The sequence below is a fragment of the Rhineura floridana genome, chromosome 2 (assembly GCF_030035675.1).
Source record: "Rhineura floridana isolate rRhiFlo1 chromosome 2, rRhiFlo1.hap2, whole genome shotgun sequence".
Classification (NCBI taxonomy): domain Eukaryota; kingdom Metazoa; phylum Chordata; class Lepidosauria; order Squamata; family Rhineuridae; genus Rhineura; species Rhineura floridana.
This window is the reverse complement of record NC_084481.1, coordinates 237,112,339-237,130,173: the sequence shown is the minus strand read 5'-3', so window position 1 is coordinate 237,130,173 and position 17,835 is coordinate 237,112,339. Positions and strand designations below refer to the sequence as shown.

General features: G+C 46.5%; 2 protein-coding genes across 4 annotated transcripts in view; both read left to right on the top strand.

Annotated features, from left to right (window-relative positions):
* The window catches only part of TOGARAM1 (TOG array regulator of axonemal microtubules 1), a 41,810-nt gene extending 29,118 nt beyond the window's left edge, over positions 1-12,692 (top strand). The window contains exons 12-22 of one of the 3 annotated variants that reach the window (XM_061612647.1): positions 104-181; positions 420-573; positions 948-1,053; positions 1,919-2,154; positions 3,210-3,368; positions 4,026-4,152; positions 6,452-6,570; positions 8,858-9,047; positions 10,270-10,489; positions 10,933-11,019; positions 11,531-12,692. In XM_061612647.1, coding sequence (XP_061468631.1) covers positions 104-181; positions 420-573; positions 948-1,053; positions 1,919-2,154; positions 3,210-3,368; positions 4,026-4,152; positions 6,452-6,570; positions 8,858-9,047; positions 10,270-10,489; positions 10,933-11,019; positions 11,531-11,784 — 1,730 coding nt within the window. In that variant the 3' untranslated portion in view covers positions 11,785-12,692. Of the gene's footprint in view, positions 1-103; positions 182-419; positions 574-947; positions 1,054-1,918; positions 2,155-3,209; positions 3,369-4,025; positions 4,153-6,451; positions 6,571-8,857; positions 9,048-10,254; positions 10,490-10,932; positions 11,020-11,530 lie in introns of those variants that run through there. The other 2 variants (XR_009760803.1, XM_061612648.1) reach the window with 2 other exon arrangements.
* A 2,613-nt stretch (positions 12,693-15,305) lies between these two features.
* Positions 15,306-17,835, top strand: part of PRPF39 (pre-mRNA processing factor 39) — a 39,408-nt gene continuing 36,878 nt past the window's right edge. Inside the window, exon 1 of the mRNA XM_061612649.1 lies at positions 15,306-15,528. The gene's annotated coding sequence lies outside the window, so the exon portion shown is untranslated. The remainder of the gene's footprint in view (positions 15,529-17,835) is intronic.

The following is a 17,835-nucleotide window of genomic DNA, read 5'->3' as shown; positions in this document are numbered from 1 at the left end:
CTGTACAAAGATTTAAAAAAATAAGCTGGGTTTTGCCTTACAGGCTTACAATTTAATTTATGGAGATGTGCTATTAACCAAAACTGGGGTTTTTTGCCCTTAGGAAATGCTGCTTTCAGTCCTCTGTTGAAGAGGACATCAAGTATAAAAAGGACACAGCCTTCACTCTTGCTAGAATCAGGTAAAACTTTGCAATGCAACACTACTTTCTATATTTGAAAATATTGTGGCTGTGCCGGGGTTTCTCAGATAGGTTGCAATGTAGGGCTAGGAATTTCTGGCCATCCCTCTGGCTCTGCAGCATTTAGTCACTTTGTCGATTCAGGAAGCTACATGCTTGCTGTATGCTGTTAGTGAGCTTCCTCACATTGCAGAGGTTACTTGGCCAATTTTGAATAACCAAATGGATGATCTTGCAGGTGAAATCTCTCTGGGTCCACAAATGCAGTTCAAAGATCGGACGTTGTCTGTCACGCATAGTCCAGAGATAATGGAACCATCAGAATTGAGACCCTTCCCCAAACCTGAAATTGCTCTTTTGGAAGCATTGCAGTATCTTGCTGATGATGACTGGTGTGTGCCCCCATTTTATCTTTCTCTCTTGTTTACTTTAAAATACTTTCAGTGCGTCTACTCAGAGTGCATCCATAGTTGGGTGCAGTCCTAAGTGTTTGTGCTTTCGACAAAAGGAACTTGGGTCACATCAAAAGTGGGGGAGGAGGTTTAAGGCAAAAATATTATTTCTCACCAATCATAGCTGGATTGAAGGGAATGGGACAGGCTCTTAGGTGTTAATGTTAACTCTTAGAAGAAAATGCATTCCTCTTTTACATTGTCCCAGTGGGTAGTTCTCATTAAAATAGGGGTGTTTTTTTTTAAGGAACTGGTTAACGATTTTCAGGGCTTAATTGTCCTGTGTTACTTGCATATTTTCCCCCCAAACACAGGGAGAAGAAAATTGAAGGACTGAACTGGATTAGGTGCCTTTCTGCCTACAACCCCGATGTGCTGACTGCAAAGCTGCATGAGACCAGCCTGGCTGTTGTTCAGGAGGTTAACTTCTTGTTTTACTGCATGTCTCATCTGATGGTTTTGAGGGGAGTCCTGAAGTGGGTGTAGCTTTGCAACCAGTTTGTCTGCTCTTTGTGCTTAGCACCTTGGTTCCGACACCTGTGTAAACTTTATCCTTGCCTTGAACCTTACCTAAAAGTTTTACTGTTCGTTAAACTTGCTATTGCCACTCAATCTTAACTCAGTTGTAAATCCTGTTGAATTCAATGGGGCTCACTCCACGGTAAGTGGGTTTAGGATTGCAGCCTAAATCTACTAGCATGTACGGCAGTCGACAATTTTATGTAATTTCCTAGAAACCATTGAAGTCAGGTTTTTTTGTTTACTTTTTAAAATTTATGTAAATTAGTGGGATTGTCTAGAATGGATACAGTTAAAAGACTTAACTTTCTTGAGGCTTTTCTGGCCTAAAGTTAGTCGTGGAATTTGTTCCTGCTGATTTCGGTGATACTTTCTACCATGTAGGTGTTGGTGTAGCGTCACAGCTTTTAAGGCCACACATGTTTTTGAGAGTGAGACCATTCCGAGTTAACATGGATTGGATTTGGCAGCAATTAATTCTGAATTGTTGAATGTCACCCATGTTACCTTGTAGTAACAAACAAAATAGTTCATTATACCATGAACTTCCTCAGGCAAGGGCCTGCTTCATCAGGTGCAGGATGAAAGCCAAGTTAACCAGGTGAGACATAAATGATGTGTTGCCCTTAGTTCTTACCTGGTTACTGTCTCACTATGTATAAGGATATAGACACACACCACACTCGTTCCAAGCAATGTAAAATTTCCAGGGAGGGAAATTCAAAGGTAACTGTTGCTGATTCAGATTTCTTCTTTTTCTGTGCAGGTGAAGAATTTACGTTCTGTTGTTTCCCGGGCTGCAGTAGTTTGTTTAGGGGACTTGTTCAACTACCTGAAAAAGGGCATGGATCAAGAACTAGACAGCACAGTAAAAGTCCTTTTGCACAAGGCCGGGGAATCAAACACATTCATAAGGGAGGATGTTGACAAAGCGCTGAAGGCAATGGTTAACAACGTGACTCCAGCCCGGGCTCTCTCTTCTCTGATCAATGGAGGCCAAAGGTCATTCTCTCAAGCATTTTGCATTTGAGGCTCTTTAGAGGCTGCTTCCTCACTGTTAACCAAGTTGTAGTTAAGCTAGGTTCTTTGAGAAGCTCTGACCACTTACATGAGAGCACTCCCCCCCTTTTTTTTTTTAATATGAGCAAAGCCCACCAGAATGTCCTCTTTCATAAGCTCCACTGGAAGAAATGGATCTTGCACAAGAGCACTATTGAGATTAAATCTGGTTAAGGGTTTCTGTGAGCCGTCTTTAAAGCCATGTTTGGCAGAAAGGCAGGATAGGGATTTTTTGTTGTGTTTCTGATAAACAAGCTTTTGGATGAGGCTTCCATAGTAGAACTTCCCAGTGCGTTACACCTGTTAGCAGTGATAAATGATTCTCTTTACTGTAAGGGGGTGTGTGTGCATTCATATGCAAGCTTGGACGTGCATTTTTAATACTTTCTAAGGCAGCAAGCAACCAAAAGCAAGTTCTGTGTAAGTGAATTTTTGCAAAAGCCCAATGAGCTATCCCAGTTAGGGTGCATTCCTCACTTAAACCAGCAGCTATACACCACAAGCACCTCTTTGCTACAGCAGAACTTTGAGAGAGCAGCTTTCTTGCTTTCCCATGTTTTGTAAAGTGACCAAGAAGTTGCTCTTTTGCTTGTGCCTAGGAACTATGTACCCGCTTAAGGTTTGTACGAGTTCTTCTGTGGTTGCTGATGCTTCTGCATGTAACAAAACTGTTCTCTCCCCCCCTCCCTGGCTTTTGGGTGAAATGTTTGGTGTGGCCACATTGCTACAACATGCCTGCTTCGTGGTCTGGATTGTGTTGGCAGAATGGAGGAGGGTTTGATGCATGGGCAGCCATGCCTTGCTGTTAGCCAGATCCACTGCTTCTAGCTCCATGTTTCTCGATCTCCCTGTTGCTGTTATCAGTAGGTCAAAGGAAGGTTTTTGTTGTACGTATGTTCAGGATTTTAGGGAGTGCTTTCAAAATTGCTGTTTGTGAGGCAAGATAAACGCACACTTTCCTTGTCCAGATGTTTCTTCTTTTTCATCTTTCCCACCAGCCACTTGAACACAGCGGTGAGGCGATGTGCAGCCCAGCACTTGTCAGATGTCGTGGAGCACATGGGAGCAGGACGCACATTATCTGGCATGAAGGATGTGACTGACAGGATTTTGTCTGCAGTAGCCAAATTTGTCCAAGATGGATCACAAGAAACGAGGTGAGTGGAGTCAGTGAGAGATGGGTTAGAGATTGAGGGTTTGTTAGGCTGCTGTGAATTTCAGCTTTTATGAAAACCTTTATACTTGAAGAAATATTAAGATAGAATGGCAGAAATAGTTGAAGGATCAAAGACAGGGAAGAAAATGTAAGCAGTTCAGTATTTTTGAAAAATCTCAGTGTATGATTTGGAAAACACTGATTAAAGTTTTTCATATCTCTAAGCGGATTCAGAATGAGTGCTGAGTAGAACTGAAGCTTGTCTTCCAACTGCAGGTTTTGTGCAGTGTAATGAGACAGATTGGCTCCTTGATCCATATTACTGATAGACCTCTGGCTTAGATTATAGTTCTTATTGTGATATTCAACATCTGTGCTCACTGGTCTTGAGTCTCCTTATTTGCACGCACACACACAGATAAGTTGAATATCGCAACAAGAACTATAAGCGTGCATGCTTGTGTGCAAAAAGACTCGAGACTCGTGTGTGTAAATCCTAGGGAGGTGGGGCAGGCAGGAAGAGAGCAACATTCAATGAGTCTGTGGCTGAGCTCAGGTTTCCTAGGTCCAGCATTTTGTTTTTAATCTGGCCTGACAGAAATGCATCAAGTTATTTTCATGGGTATAAATCAACATAATTGATTTGTGGTGGATGCAGGTACTATGGCCGGAAGATGCTCTTCACTTTGATGACACATGCAGACTTCGATAAGATGCTTGAAAAGTATGTGCTGCCGAAGGACTTGCCTTATGTTAAAGAGACTGTCAGCAGCCTGCGGCAGAAGGTACACCGTGTAAAAATAGAAGGATTAGTCAGATTCTGGAAGCAGTGGTAAACATGCCACTGCTGCTAAGGTTTTCCCAACTTGACATTTCTGGATTTTGTTCTAAAAAGAGTAGAACATCCCTAGACAGTTCCACTATTCTTCCTTGTTGCTGGAAGTCCAGTCATCCTTACGTATCCACAAATACTCTAGGGAAACTGGTCAGGCTACCTTTGAGAGGTAAAAATTAGATATTTTTTCTGCAGCCTTTAGTTTGAATTAGTCAGGGACGACGGGAAAACTTCCAAGCTGTGCTTTCCTAATTTAGCTTTTCATTGTCCTACTTCTTGCTGTCTCTGGCTTGTAAGCTAATTAATTGGTCCACATCATACTGCCTTCAAGTCGATTTTGACTTATGGTGACCCTATGAATATGGTTTTCATGAGGCTGAGAGGAGGTGTCCTGTCCAGAGTCGATACCAGGAGACTGAGACGCTGGTGCAAGTAAATCTCGTTTTATTAGAGTAATGGATACATCAGAGGCAGTGCGCTTCATAGAAAACCCTACATTAACTCACTCGGAATCCCTAATTACACTCTTGCCATGCTCTGCGACGTAAGAAGAAAGTTGACTCAACACCCCCCTCCATACTCAGCAGACTTATATAGGGAAAGTTTTTGAGCGCAATCTCTTACTCCTTCACACACCCGCCCTCTGCCCGGTACGCTTTTCCCACCGCCGAGAGCGAGGTGAGGGGGGGCGAGCCTCCATGGGCTCATCAGACGAAACAGGGTCCTTATCAACAGTCCAGGAAGTAGAGGGCTGAGAAGCATCAGGCGTCTCTAAGTTACTGCGGGACGAAGGGGGAGTTACTGCTAATTCATGGCTTGGTGAAGGAGGAGTTACTGCTCTTTCAGAATTCTCCCCTAACTGATCCGTTGGGATGGTTGAAGACTGAGCGCTGTCCCCAAGGGGGGCTGGGTCACCCGTGGGAATTGGCGGAGCATCTAACACACTCCTTTCCCTAATGTCTGGAATAGACACAACAACAGTTGGATCTTCCGCGCCTTCTGGCAGTTGAGGCGTCTGCAACTCATGCCTTCCCCCTCCCTGCCCTTCCAGAGAGAGCTGGGGCTTGACAGGCGGTGACTGGCCCAAGGTCACCCAGTGAGCTTCATGGCTATGTGGGGATTCGAACCCTGGTCTCCCAGGTCGTAGTCCAGCACCTTACAAAAACAGAAAATCCTTGTTTGCTGCTGCTGTTTTTGCTGTTTACCTGGAAACCTGTTGTCCTGTCCAGAGCCAAAAGAATGAGGCTGGAGTGTGTGTGCAAGTAAATCTCGTTTTATTAGAGTAATGGATACATCAAAGGCGTTGCGCTTCATAGGAAACCCTACGCTAACTCACTAGAGTCCCTAACTATACTCTAGACATGCTCTGCAGCGTGTGAAGGAAGTTGACTCAACGACCCCCCCCTGGGAGCGGCAGGCTTATATAGGAAATGTTTTCGAACGTAATCTCTGACTCCTTCGTAATTCCTGTCTTTGCCCTGTCCATTTCTCGCGGCGACGGGAATGAGGAGACAGGGGACGCGCATCCAACAGCTCATCTGAAGACACCTGCTCCCGAGCAACGGGCTCGAGGTCAGGGGGCGGTGCCACACTGGAATCCTCCTGGGAACTGCTTGGCAAGGGAGGAGCTGGCACTGTCTCTGAAGCTTCCCCCCACAAGTCCTCTGCATCAACTGGGGGCGGTGCGCTCGGCTCCTCGGAAAGGGCGTTACTCGTGGGAACTGGCTGGAGAGCAGGCTGCCCCCCTCCCGCACGATCCTGCTCAGACACAACAATCCCTAACTCGGCTTCTTCTGGCTGCGGAGGGGCCTGAAACTCATGCCTCCCCCCTTCCTGTCCCTTCTGAGTTGGCTGCAGCGCAACATCTGTCAGTGGAGGGCCTCATGGCCCTTGGAATCTGGCTTTGGAAACAGACTGGCGTTTAAAACCCTACAATGAAAGCACCTTCTGCCAGCAAGGCAGGGAGCTTTTTGTAAATATTGTCCCTTATATATCAAGTGGTGGGATTTCCCGAGAACAAACCTCTGTTAAAAAGTATAAATTGCCTCTCTGGATTAGAACCTTCTGTGTTTATCTTTCTCTTCTAATTTCCTTTAGGCCTTTTGTACATTTTGTCAGATTTCTCAGCCCTTTGTGGACAGAGATCCAGCTTCTGTGTTAATGGTTTATCAGACAAATAAATAATGCAATATCAAGAGAGGAAAGGTATGAATAAACTCCCCTCCCCCATGTTTTAAATGCAATTTCAGGGGCTCGGAGAGATGCCGATAGTCACCCCCTCCGCCAAGGGAAGGCGTTCTCACGCCAGCAGCATGGACCGTTCAAGATCTGCCTCTGTGTCACGAGAAGCGCTCAGCCCCAGTGACAGGTACAGTTGTGCTTTTCTGCCTTGGAACTATTTAGCTGAAGGCTGCATGGACTAGGAAGCTGGGAAAGAAAAAAACAGGTGCTTTGCAAATCTCTCACAGCAGGCTATTGAGTGGTCCGTGGGTAATTTATTTATATATTATTTGATTTATATCCCACCCTTCCTGCCAGCAGGAGCCCAGGGCGGCAAACAAAAGCACTAAAAACAGTTCAAAACATCATAAAAACAGACCTTGAAATACATTAAAATAAAACAACTTTAAAAACATTTTTTAAAAAGCTTTGAAGACACTTTTTTGAGAAAAAAGGTTAAAAATATTGTTTTTTTAAAAAAGGTTAAAAAGCATATTAAAAAGCAATTCCAACACAGAAGCAGACTGGGATAAGATTTCTACTTAAAAGGCTTGTTGAAAGAGGAAAGTCTTGAAAAGGCGCCGAAAAGATAGCAGAGATGGCGCCTGTCTAATATTTAAGGGGAGGGAATTACACAGGGTAGGTGCCGCCACACTAAAGGTCCTTTTCCTATGTTGTGCAGAACAGACCTCCTGATAAGATGGTTTCTGCAGGAGGCCTTCACCTGCAGAGTGCAGTGATCGACTGGGTATGTAAGGGATAAGACTGGTTTTCAGGTATCCTGGTCCCAAGCTGTAATGATGCAATACTGGTCTGGACTAGCTGATTTACCACTCTACAACCAGCTTTGCTGGGGTGATTCACTGAGAACACAAAAGAGACTGAGAGTTACGCTCTTGTTGCCACCGTCACTGCCGTAGGGTGGGCACCTCTGTGTATTCATACCTCTGTTTCATCGGATTTGTGCCAGGACTTGTGCCACCTGCAGTCCAGCTGTTGTCTGCCCCACTTCATCACGTAAGCTTCTCAGAAATCCAAGGAACCTCCTGGTCTCCCCACAGCCGGAGAAGCACTTGGAAGTAATTGCATCGATGGCCCTCTCATGAAACTAGGGCCTTGAGCCCCAGCCATGCCACCTGTAAAAAATCCCCAGAGCATTCAGAAATCAATCAGATTACATCAGTCTCTGGACCAGACCTGCAGAGAGGGTCAGTCACAGCCAATCTGAACCCCACCAGGGAGTCATCTCTCCATGGGCTTTCCAACACCAACTCAGAAACCAGCTCAGTCAGGGAGATGGTTGGCCACAGAGCGGGGAGTACACCAGCAAGATCCCTGTCCTGCCTCTGCCATCCAGCACCAAATACCAACCCTTGCATGCAGCTCCCAGATAGACTGGCCTCCTGGTGAGAGTGATGGATGACTGCTAAGCCGCCTCCATCCCCCTCTGGCCTTGACTGGCGTAGGGAAAGCTGGGTACGGTTAGGGCCCCACTGCACTCCTGCCCAGGTCTCGCTAGAGCACACCAAGTCGGCCATCATGGATGTGCTTTGTTTTATTGTGGACTGGACTGGCATTAAGTCACAGCACCACCAGATGGGAAGGCTGGTCAGCATGGTTACTCAAGTCGCTATTGGGTGGCGACGGCAGCAGCTGCGGCGGCTGAGAAGGGTCAGCACATGTCAAATGCCTATCCCAACTTCTCCTCTGATGATATTGCCTACCCCCCTCCACCCACACTCCACACCTCCCCCGCATGTTTCCTCTGGCCCACGTGCATGATGCTTTTGTCATTGGTTTGTTTATGCTTTTTCTCTGCCCCAGGGCAGTCACTCAGTCCCAGCTCAGGAGAGCTCAAGATCTTCTCATGCCCCTTCAATCAGGGGGTGTTGTGAGAAATAAAATAGTAATGACCCACTTGGCAGAAGTATACTGTGATCAGAGTGCAAAGAGGGAGACTACCTCTGTAGGATGCAGAGGAATTCAGCCATCTATAGGCAACCTCAGCCTTCACTCTAAACCACCCCATCTCTCACCCAGGGAACTCTTCCACCTGTGCCCAGGTCCGACCTCTCAGAACCCATGTGCAGTTCTAGACTCTCTCCACCTCTGCTTTCTCATTAAGGCTGTCTACCACATACACATACCAGAGGTTTATGCCCCCACATCTCCCACAAGGGGATGATCTCCTTTATTGTAGACCCTTTGAGGTCACTCCACTGGTCAGCTTATGCCATATTAACATTGCTAGCCTTTAAATTGCTACAGATCTCTTTGTTGCTTTTTCTGAAACAGACTGACATGGCTATCCCTCTAGAATCTGTTGAACCACGGGCCCTTGCTTAAGTTATTACGAAGGCTACAGAAGTAGGAAAGTTCCTTTGCTAGGCTGTACAGTTGCAGAAATAATATTCTCAACATTACTTTTTCAACAGAGAGATTAGAGAAGTACGCGAAATGTCCAGGAAATTAGTTCCTCGTAACGCCTTGGAAAGTGCGGAATATGTGAAGGTCATAACGACGTTACTGAATGCAAAAGACTTCCGGGATCGAATTAATGGAATTAAGCAGCTGTTAGCAGACACAGAGAATAACCAAGACCTTGTTGTTGCAAACATTGTGAAGGTAATAGTATGCAGAAAAATCCCTCCGCCTCCTTATTAGAACTAGGAAGAGATCACGTAGGTCAGAAACTATGAGGTCTAAATCCGAAAGTGTGATGGCTGTGAGGGTAAACGGAGGGTCGCTATAAAAAAGGAGGAGCCAGTGTGGCCCTGTAGATAGGACCAGTTACATAGGGAGGGACATACTTACACTTGTCAGACCATTTGGCCCACCTACTCTGACTGGCAGTAACCCTCCGAGGCCCTGGACTCTTTTGCGTTGGGATTGAACAGGACCTTACATGAGAATACAAAAAGTGTTCCTTTTCCTGCAGTGGGGGGGGGTCCTTGGTGTGGGAGGGACAACACTTCCAATGATCCCCTCCATCTCTTGCAGAAAATGAACTTGCCAAACAAGTGCAGTCTTTCGTTTTCCACAGAGAAGGGGCTTGTTAGGAGTTGGTTCCAGGGCATTTCACATCCAAAGCAAAGAAAATATGGACTTCTTTCTTAGTGGTCTCGGGGTGGCGGCTGCAGCATATGCAATGGCCCTGAAAGAGAAGCATATGGATCAGCCCCCCTTTTCTTCTCTGTCTCCCCCCCATTTTCTTCTTCTTGCCTTCCACATAGCCAGGGTAGCTCCCTTGCCCTCACAAACCATTCAGGATTTGACTATTACAAAGCAGTGTATGGACTTTAGCATTTACTGGACACATGCTCCGTCTGCTTCCTTGCGCCCTGGAATTTGGACCTCTTGGGCTGGGCCTGTCCTAGTTGAGATACCATGGACTGCCTCTTTGGCTGGTTAGCCTTTTTCATCTCAGTTCCTCATCTGTGAAACGGTCGGGAATAATTTATCTCACTGCAGAATGAGCCAGAGAAAAGCTCAAATATAGTTTGATTATCTGGTATTCAAACACTTTCCCATTTGTCAAATATTTCCTGATCAAAAGAAGTCTTCCCACACCCCCTTCACTGAGTTCCTTCACTGACTATGGTTTTCAGAAATTCTTTGTTTTGGATTCATGCTGATTGCAGTGGTTTACAATCTTTACTTTGATCCCCCCCCAGAAGTGTTGGTGGTAGGCCACTTTAGGGGGAAGGGAGTGTTTGATGTGTTTAGATAAACATGCGGATAATGGACAGTTTAAATAATGCATTTCCATGAGGACATAGGCTTTCACCTGTTCTGATCAATGTGTGCACAGACTTTCATCTGTTGTGATCAGTGTGCACTTTTCTAGATCTTTGATGCCTTCAAGTCTCGCTTACATGACTCCAACAGCAAGGTCAATCAAGTTGCCCTGGAGACGATGCACCGCTTGATTCCTCTGTTGAAAGAGAAGCTGTCACCTGTTATCAACATGCTGATTCCTGCCTTGGTTGACAACAACCTGAACTCCAAGAATCCAGGCATCTATGCTGCTGCCACTAACGTCATCCAAGCTCTTTCTCAACACTTGGGTAATTGGCTCTTTTCATCTATTGGCTGAGCTTTAGAAAATAGTGTTGCGAAAAGAGTTCACTTGGTTCCTTTTCCATTACTCACTTATGCACTTGTTAATTGTGCACAGGTTGGCACACCAATGCTTTATGTATGTGCATGTGGTGGAGGAAGGTTTCCCAAGTGGAGCAGGCCCTGTCTTTTTGCACGCCTTAAGCCAGTTCTGAAATTAACACAAGATGAGGGGAAAACATCTTGAGGGGGGGGAGAGAATTCATTATGTTTTCAAAGGCCTCGTTCTCAGTGCTTTCCCTTAGTACAGTGTCATGGAATTCTTAAGTAGCCCTTTCCTCGCTATTCTGTATGAAAGACTGCTTGCAGACCTCAGAGCAGCATTTCCGGAAGCTGACCCTGGGACTCTCATTCAGCTGGTTTTTCTCTGTCCTCCTTCCCTTGCATCTAGACAACTATCTGCTGCTTCAGCCATTCTGCACAAAGGCTCAGTTTCTGAATGGAAAAGCCAAACAAGACATCACCGAAAAGCTTGCAGGTAAGGCTCTTGCTTTGCTTCCGTCTCCTTTGTGTCTTCCTTGTCCGTGAAGCTTCTCATCCAGGGCTAGACCATTCTGTGCAAATCTGTGTGGTATGTGTTTGCTCAAGACTCTTCACTGTTCGGAAATTGTGTCGTTTGCTGTGCCATGTCTGTTATTCTGTACAGCATGGAGGGTCCTTGCAGCCCTAAAGCCCAGGACAGGTAGCAGAGAACAAGAGAGAAAAACAATAGACTGAAAAGCGAATGCAAAGTAGTCAATCAGCATCCCCTCCAATTAAAGCAGCTGAAAGCAGAACAACGTATTTAAACCCGGTAGAGAGCTTGGGTTTGATTTATGATGTTTGTAGAAGATGCTTTGTGTGTCCAAGGGGTGGGGGTCTATAATTATGTGGTTTTAGGATAGTATTCTTGTTCAGCATTGGGGCGGGAGGCATGAGGTGGGAAGGCACCCTCCTGTCGTACATTTGATTTGAACAATAACTCCCGTTTGTTCTTTTCCTGAATCCAGAGCTTGTTGTCGAGCTGTATCCCCGCAAGCCGCATGCTGTGGAGCAGAAGGTTTTGGTGGTTCTGTGGCATCTATTGAGCAACATGACAAACAGCGGCTCCTTGCCTGGAGCTGGTGGAAATATTCGGACAGCCACCGCTAAATTGTCAAAAGCACTTTTTGCACAAATGGGTCCCAATCTGTTGATCCAAGCTGCATCCCAGCCCCCGCACATCAAAAGAACTTTGGAGGAATTCCTTGACCAAGCTACCTGAAGCAGACTTAGCAGATGCGTATACGGATACTACGGTGATTATAGGTTACTGAAAGACTGACAGCAAACTGTTTTACTTGGGGTTGAGTGGAGCATTCTCTAGCTGCGTTTCTTCACCGTGCCTGTGCTTTTCATATGAAAGCAAATTTGGAGTGAATGCTTTTAATTACCAGCCATTGAAGACTTTGTTTCTTTTCCAGTACCAGTCCTAGGCTGAAACCAAAATCAGTATGATGCTTGTGAGCGCTCTCCCCCCTGGTGCTGTGGAATTGGGATTGGATGTCTACGAAAGCAAAAGTCAACTCGGCTTGTTTGCACTTTTCTTTAGACTCTGTGGCACAGTGCCCTGTGTGTCCTAACGAAGATGAGATTTTAAAATAGGAATAGTTTTAATCATGAAATCATGTTATGACATGTCTTCTCACGTAGCCTTAAGAGGAAGAAAAAAATTTTTGAGAGACACATATGAAGAACAGGGTTCTGTGTAAAAAATGTTTGTGGAACAAAATGTATTTTTAAAATCAATCCCACTCATGATTGTGCAGTGTTAGCTTGCTTTCGCTGCTGTTGATGTATTACATCTGCTTGACAGTCATGCATCATTATCTGCACACTGTTGTAAAACTTTTAACAGGTTATAATGAAGCATGTTGACCAACATTTATAGAAAATGAATAATTTTTACAGATTTTGAACAGCACATGTCTTAAAAGAAATGTCACGTGTTGAATGTAGCTTCCATGTTTTAGTGTGAAAATAATACTGAATTTGTCTCTGTCCAAAATTTATAAAGGTGTTTTCTGCCCTGCTGTGCAATTCTCAGCGATATAGTGCCAGTTCTTCTGCTCTCAAAATTTGACATCTATAAGTACTGTATTCATTTGAAACAAAAAAAGTTATAAAAATAAATGGATTTATTTCTGTAAAAATGTGATTATTTGTTTCTCCCTCTTTCTCTCTCTTGATTTGAAATGTACCTTCGATTGTTTAGCATAAAGTTACTGAAAATGTATGTAATGAAAAGTAGGAAAAACGTGGCACAAGAAGACACATATTTTAGGAAAGAAATTATGGGGTGGGGGCAGGGAGGAGATACTCAAAAGGGTGATAGTTTGTATTGAGTCAGATCATTGGTCCATCTAGTTCACTACTGTTTGCGTCATTGGCGTTCCGTTGGCTCACTACTGAGTTGCAGCCATACAAGTACATGTGGATTCCTGGTCTACACTGTCAGTGGCTCTCTGAGGCCACTTTCAGGCCAGGAGCCTTTCTCAGACCTCGCTGGGATTCAGGACTGAGAAAGGGAAGTACTTCTTCACACAGTGGTAGTTTAACTATGGCATTTGCTATAAGACATGGTCATCACCACCAACCTGGATACCTTTAAAAGAGGACTTGGCAGAATTCAGGGTGGGTATGTTCTATGTTCTACTCTTGGAGGCAAGTATGCCTCTGATAGGCCTTGCCATAAAACCCCAGAAGAAGAAGAAGTAGTATGCCTCTGAATACCATTTGTGGGCCAGGTTGGGGCCAGGTCCTTCTTTGCAGGCTTCCCATAAAGGGTATCTGGTTAGCCACTGTGAGAAAAGGCTGCTGTACTAGGTGAGCCGCTGGCTGGTCCAGCAGTCAGGCTGTTCTTCGTGTCTTATGTTAATAAACTTGCCAGTCAGTATCCTGCTTATTATTCCTCACAATGAATAAGAACCTGCACAGGTAATCCTGCAGTTTTATCAAATCATTAAGAACCTGTAGGAATTTGTGTTGCTTAATGCAATCTGTTAATTTAATGCAAAGAACACACAACAGTTCACGATTGGTTAAATGTGTGTGTGCTGAGGATATGGAAATGTGCACAACTCTGTCCACAGGGATCTTTGGGTTGAAGGACCTCCAGTAATGGGGAGGAGATAACACCACCAAGGAAAGTTTCAAACACAGTTTGTGGTTTATTAACAGGGCCCAGCATAATCTCAAGTTTTCTGAACTGTTTTAGCTGTTTCAAACTGTTTTAGTTGTGCTTTTTAACAGGCTTGTTTTATTGTACATTTTAATTAAGGATGTTTTTAATGCTCTGATGGCTTTGTTATTGTGAATTGATTATTCATGGATTTTATAACTGATTTTGTAAACCGCTTAGAAGCCATTTTGGTATTTGTGGGATGCCTATTTTTTGTAAAAAAAAAAAAAAAAAGGAATTAGAATGTATATAGATGGCCTCTTGCATTGTGAAGTGACTGAAAAGCACACAGCATAATAGCCTTGGCTAATGGGGGCAAGAAACCTACACACACACACCCCAAAAAAGCTGCAGGGGCTTGGAACGGGAGATAATGATAGAATGGGTGGTCTTATCCACTCAGAGCTAGGAGCAGGGCCTGGACCCTGTTTTAAAAATGACCATATTGAAGTAGCTGGGCAGGCTCAGCTATGAGGTATGTGAGGAAAGTGCATCTGAGCATAAGCAGAGTGTTCCAGGTCCTGTGAGGACTCTTTCTGCTATCAGTCCTGCTGTTCCTCTCCTGGAGCTCTTCCCTTGAACACAGGCCTAACTGAAGGTCCGGCGCTTGGGCTCTTTTTTCTCCCTCCAGATGCTGGCCTTGACACGGCTGCTTTCGCGCGCCCACACCAGTGCAGCCCCTGGCCGGCCCTCTGCAGAGTGGCAGGCCAGCCCTGCTGTGCAGGTGGGGGCTCTCATGCTGCCTACTGGGGGTGGTGGTGTGGGCTGCCCTGGGGGGCTGTCCTAAGGGCACCACCCCTAAGAGCTGGAAGGTGTTGCTGCTGTTACAAATATTTTACTAATACGTTGCAGCTGGTGCAAAATACGGCAGCAAGACGGCTCACCACCATATCAACCCACTGCTGAAAGAATTGCACTGGCTGCCCATTTGCTACCGGGCCAAGTTCAAGGTTCTAGTTTTGGTGTACAAAGCCCTATACAGCTCGGGACCAGGATACCTGAAAGACCGTCTTCCCCCATATATACCCAGCAGATCACTGAGCTCTGCAGGTGAGAGCCTCCTGCAGATACCATCTTCTCAGGATGCCGGTTCCGCACAACATAGGAAGCGGACCTTTAGTGTGGCGGCACCTATCCGTTGGAATTCCCTCCCCCTAAATATTGGACAGGCACCATCTGTGTTATATTTTCGGTGCCACCTGGAGACCTTCCTCTTTCAACAAGCCTTTTAAGTGGAGACCTTATCCCAGTCTGCATCTGTGCTGGAATTGCTTTTTAAGATGCTTTTTAAATCTTTTTTTAAAAAATGTTTTGCTTTGTTTTTATAGTCTTTTTGCTTTGAAGATGCCTTACATTGTTTTTAGTGTTTTTGTTTGCTGCTCTGGTCTCCCAGGCGGAAGGGTGGGATATACATTTAATTAACTAACTAATTAACAATAAATAACATGTAAGGAAGCTTTAAATAAATGGATTTGAAGAAGACAGCCTTCGCGCGCGGTGGGAGCGGAGCAGAGCGGAAAGGAACTCTGCACGAAGTCAGAGGCACGCGCGCCGCCTCCCCCGTCCCCTTGGCGAGGCGCAGCCGCGTTGGAAGCTACGCAGGAAGAGGCTCAGCTTCGCGTGCGCATGCGCCGCCTCCTTCCCGCCGCCGACGCCGGAGGTCAGGTCGGACGGGGAGGGGAGGCCTCGGGCCTGGCGCGCCTGCGCACTGCGCTCCCTCAGTCAGGCGGGACGGCGGTGGCGACGGCGGCTCTGCGGACGGGCCCGATGGCAGAGAGCGCGAGCCAGGTGCGGGCGGGCGGGAAGCTGAGGCGGAGCAACCGCCTCTCCTTCAGGGAAGGGAAGGCGGCGGCGGCTGGGGAGGGAAAGGCTCCTTCGCCCTTTTCTCTGAGGGAAGACGCGGGAGGCGGGTCTCCTTTTCCTTCTCTCCCGCATCTCCTCATGGCGCGAAGGAAGCGGAGGGGGGCTCGAAGGGGGCAGATCCCGCCCCCCTCACGGCGAGGGGAGGGGGGAGGTTGCCGCCGTAAGGGGAGGAAAGGGGGACGGCCCCTCCCCCCGCGCGGGCGCTGCTCGTGCGCTCGCCCCCCCGCGTGGACGCCCCGCCCCCCCCGCGGTCTCTCTTGGCGCGGGGGTGTCTTGGAGGGCGGCTGAGCTTTCTCTCCCCCTCCCCTTGTAGGGGCAAAAGCTGCGTGGGGGGCGGTGTCTCAGTGGCCCCTGCTGAGGGTGGCCCCTGCTGAGGGTGGCCCCGGTGGCGGAGCGCTGGAAGGCTTCGCAGGGAGGGATTCGAAGGAAAGGCCCTGTCAGCCCCAGCAGGGTACCGCTGCGCCGGCTGCGGCTGGTGGGAGTGGCGCTCCAAAGCATAAAACCATAGAATCGCAGAGTTGGAAGGGGCCTGTAAGGCCGTCTAGTCCACCCCCGTGCTCGATGCAGGGATGCAACTCGAGGCATTCCCGACAGGTGGCTCCCCAACTGCCTCTTCAAGGCCTCCAGTATTGGCGAGCCCACCATCTCCCTAGGAGGGCGTCAGGTAGGCAGTGGCTGACATAACAGGCTGGCCGGTGTGAGGACAGGATGCTGGAGAGGATGGGCCCCCTTCGCCCTGATCCAGCAGCCAGGGTTCACCTAGTGTTCCAGGAGGCCGTCCGTGTAAGAAAGCTGAGTTTCTCAGACCCTCACACCAGACAAGGAGATCTAGCTGCTAAAGGAACATGAGGGTGGATTTTTTTTAAGGGGCAGGGATTCTCTTCTTACCTGGCTTTTGCAATCAGCCCACTGAATTAGCTTCTGACTCTAGGGTGAAGAGCCAAGGCGTACTCCTTTCTCTCTTGTTTTTAAAAGAATATTTTGCGGTTGAAATGTATGAAGGAAAGATTTCAAAGAAAACAGAAAAATGAGGGTTTGGGAAGCGGATTTTTCTTGCAGTTAGGGTAACAGCGCCTCCCCCTTGCTATTGTTTAACATTTGTATTTAGTGCCCCAGCAGGGTTCTGAGTGCTATGCAGAAGGTGGAAGAGGCAGGATTCCTTTCCAGGGATTTTCCCATGAGGAAAGCATATGTAGGCGTGGCAGGAGGATATGAGGAATTGGCAAAAGGTGTGCGTGTTGGGGGGAGAGGTGAGGTGTTGAGGCAGAATGGTGTGGAAGGCAAGCAGAGAGGGTGTGTATTAGAGATGCTCAAAGGCCACTTGGCAGGGTAGAAGTATGAACAATACTTTGCTTCAGGTTATCAGAATTTCTCTTTGACTTCCCTGTTAGAGTCTTTGTTATGCTATAATACTACATTACTCATTCATGTTCCTCCTCATTTCTGTGCTTGCCAAATGTGCAGGTAGGAAGCTCCATTGTGTGTGTGTGTATAAGCACACTTAGCATAGTTGCTGCTACGCAGTGGGTCTTAAATGTGTTTTTGGCTGATGATGCCTTGCCCATTTTGGGTTAGGCTTAATATGCTGTCTAACATCACTGGTATAGATTGCCTTTGGGCTTCTGGCCAGGCAGCCATGTTACAAATGATGCCAATCTTGTTGTAAGTCACAAACCTATCTAGCATAAATTAGTATTTTAAAATGCATATATGTACTAGAAGGAAGGATGGGATATAAATTTAATAAATACATAAAATACATTTCGTTTTTCCTGCATGCTGTGATTCACAAAAATAAAACATAAAATAGCAATATTAGTTTCCAAATCGCATGAAGTATTAGTTCCCCTCTATTCAGCGCTGGTTAGGCCTCATCTTGAGTTCTGTGTCCAGTTCTGGTCTCTGCACTTCAAGAAGGATGCAGACAAACTGGAACAGGTTCAGAGGAGGACAAGGATGATCAGAGGACTGGAAACAAAGCCCTATAAGGAGAGACTGAAAGAACTGGGCATTTTAGCCCGTAGAAGAGAAGACTGAGGGGAGATATGATCGCACTCTTCAAGTACATGAAAGGTTGTCACACAGAGGGCAGGGATCTCTTCTTGATTGTCCCAGAGTGTAGGACATGGAATAATGGGCTCAAGTTGCAGGAAGCCAGATTTCGACTGGACATCAGGAAAAGCTTCCTAACTGTTAGAGCCATATGACAATGAAGCCAATTACCTAGAGAGG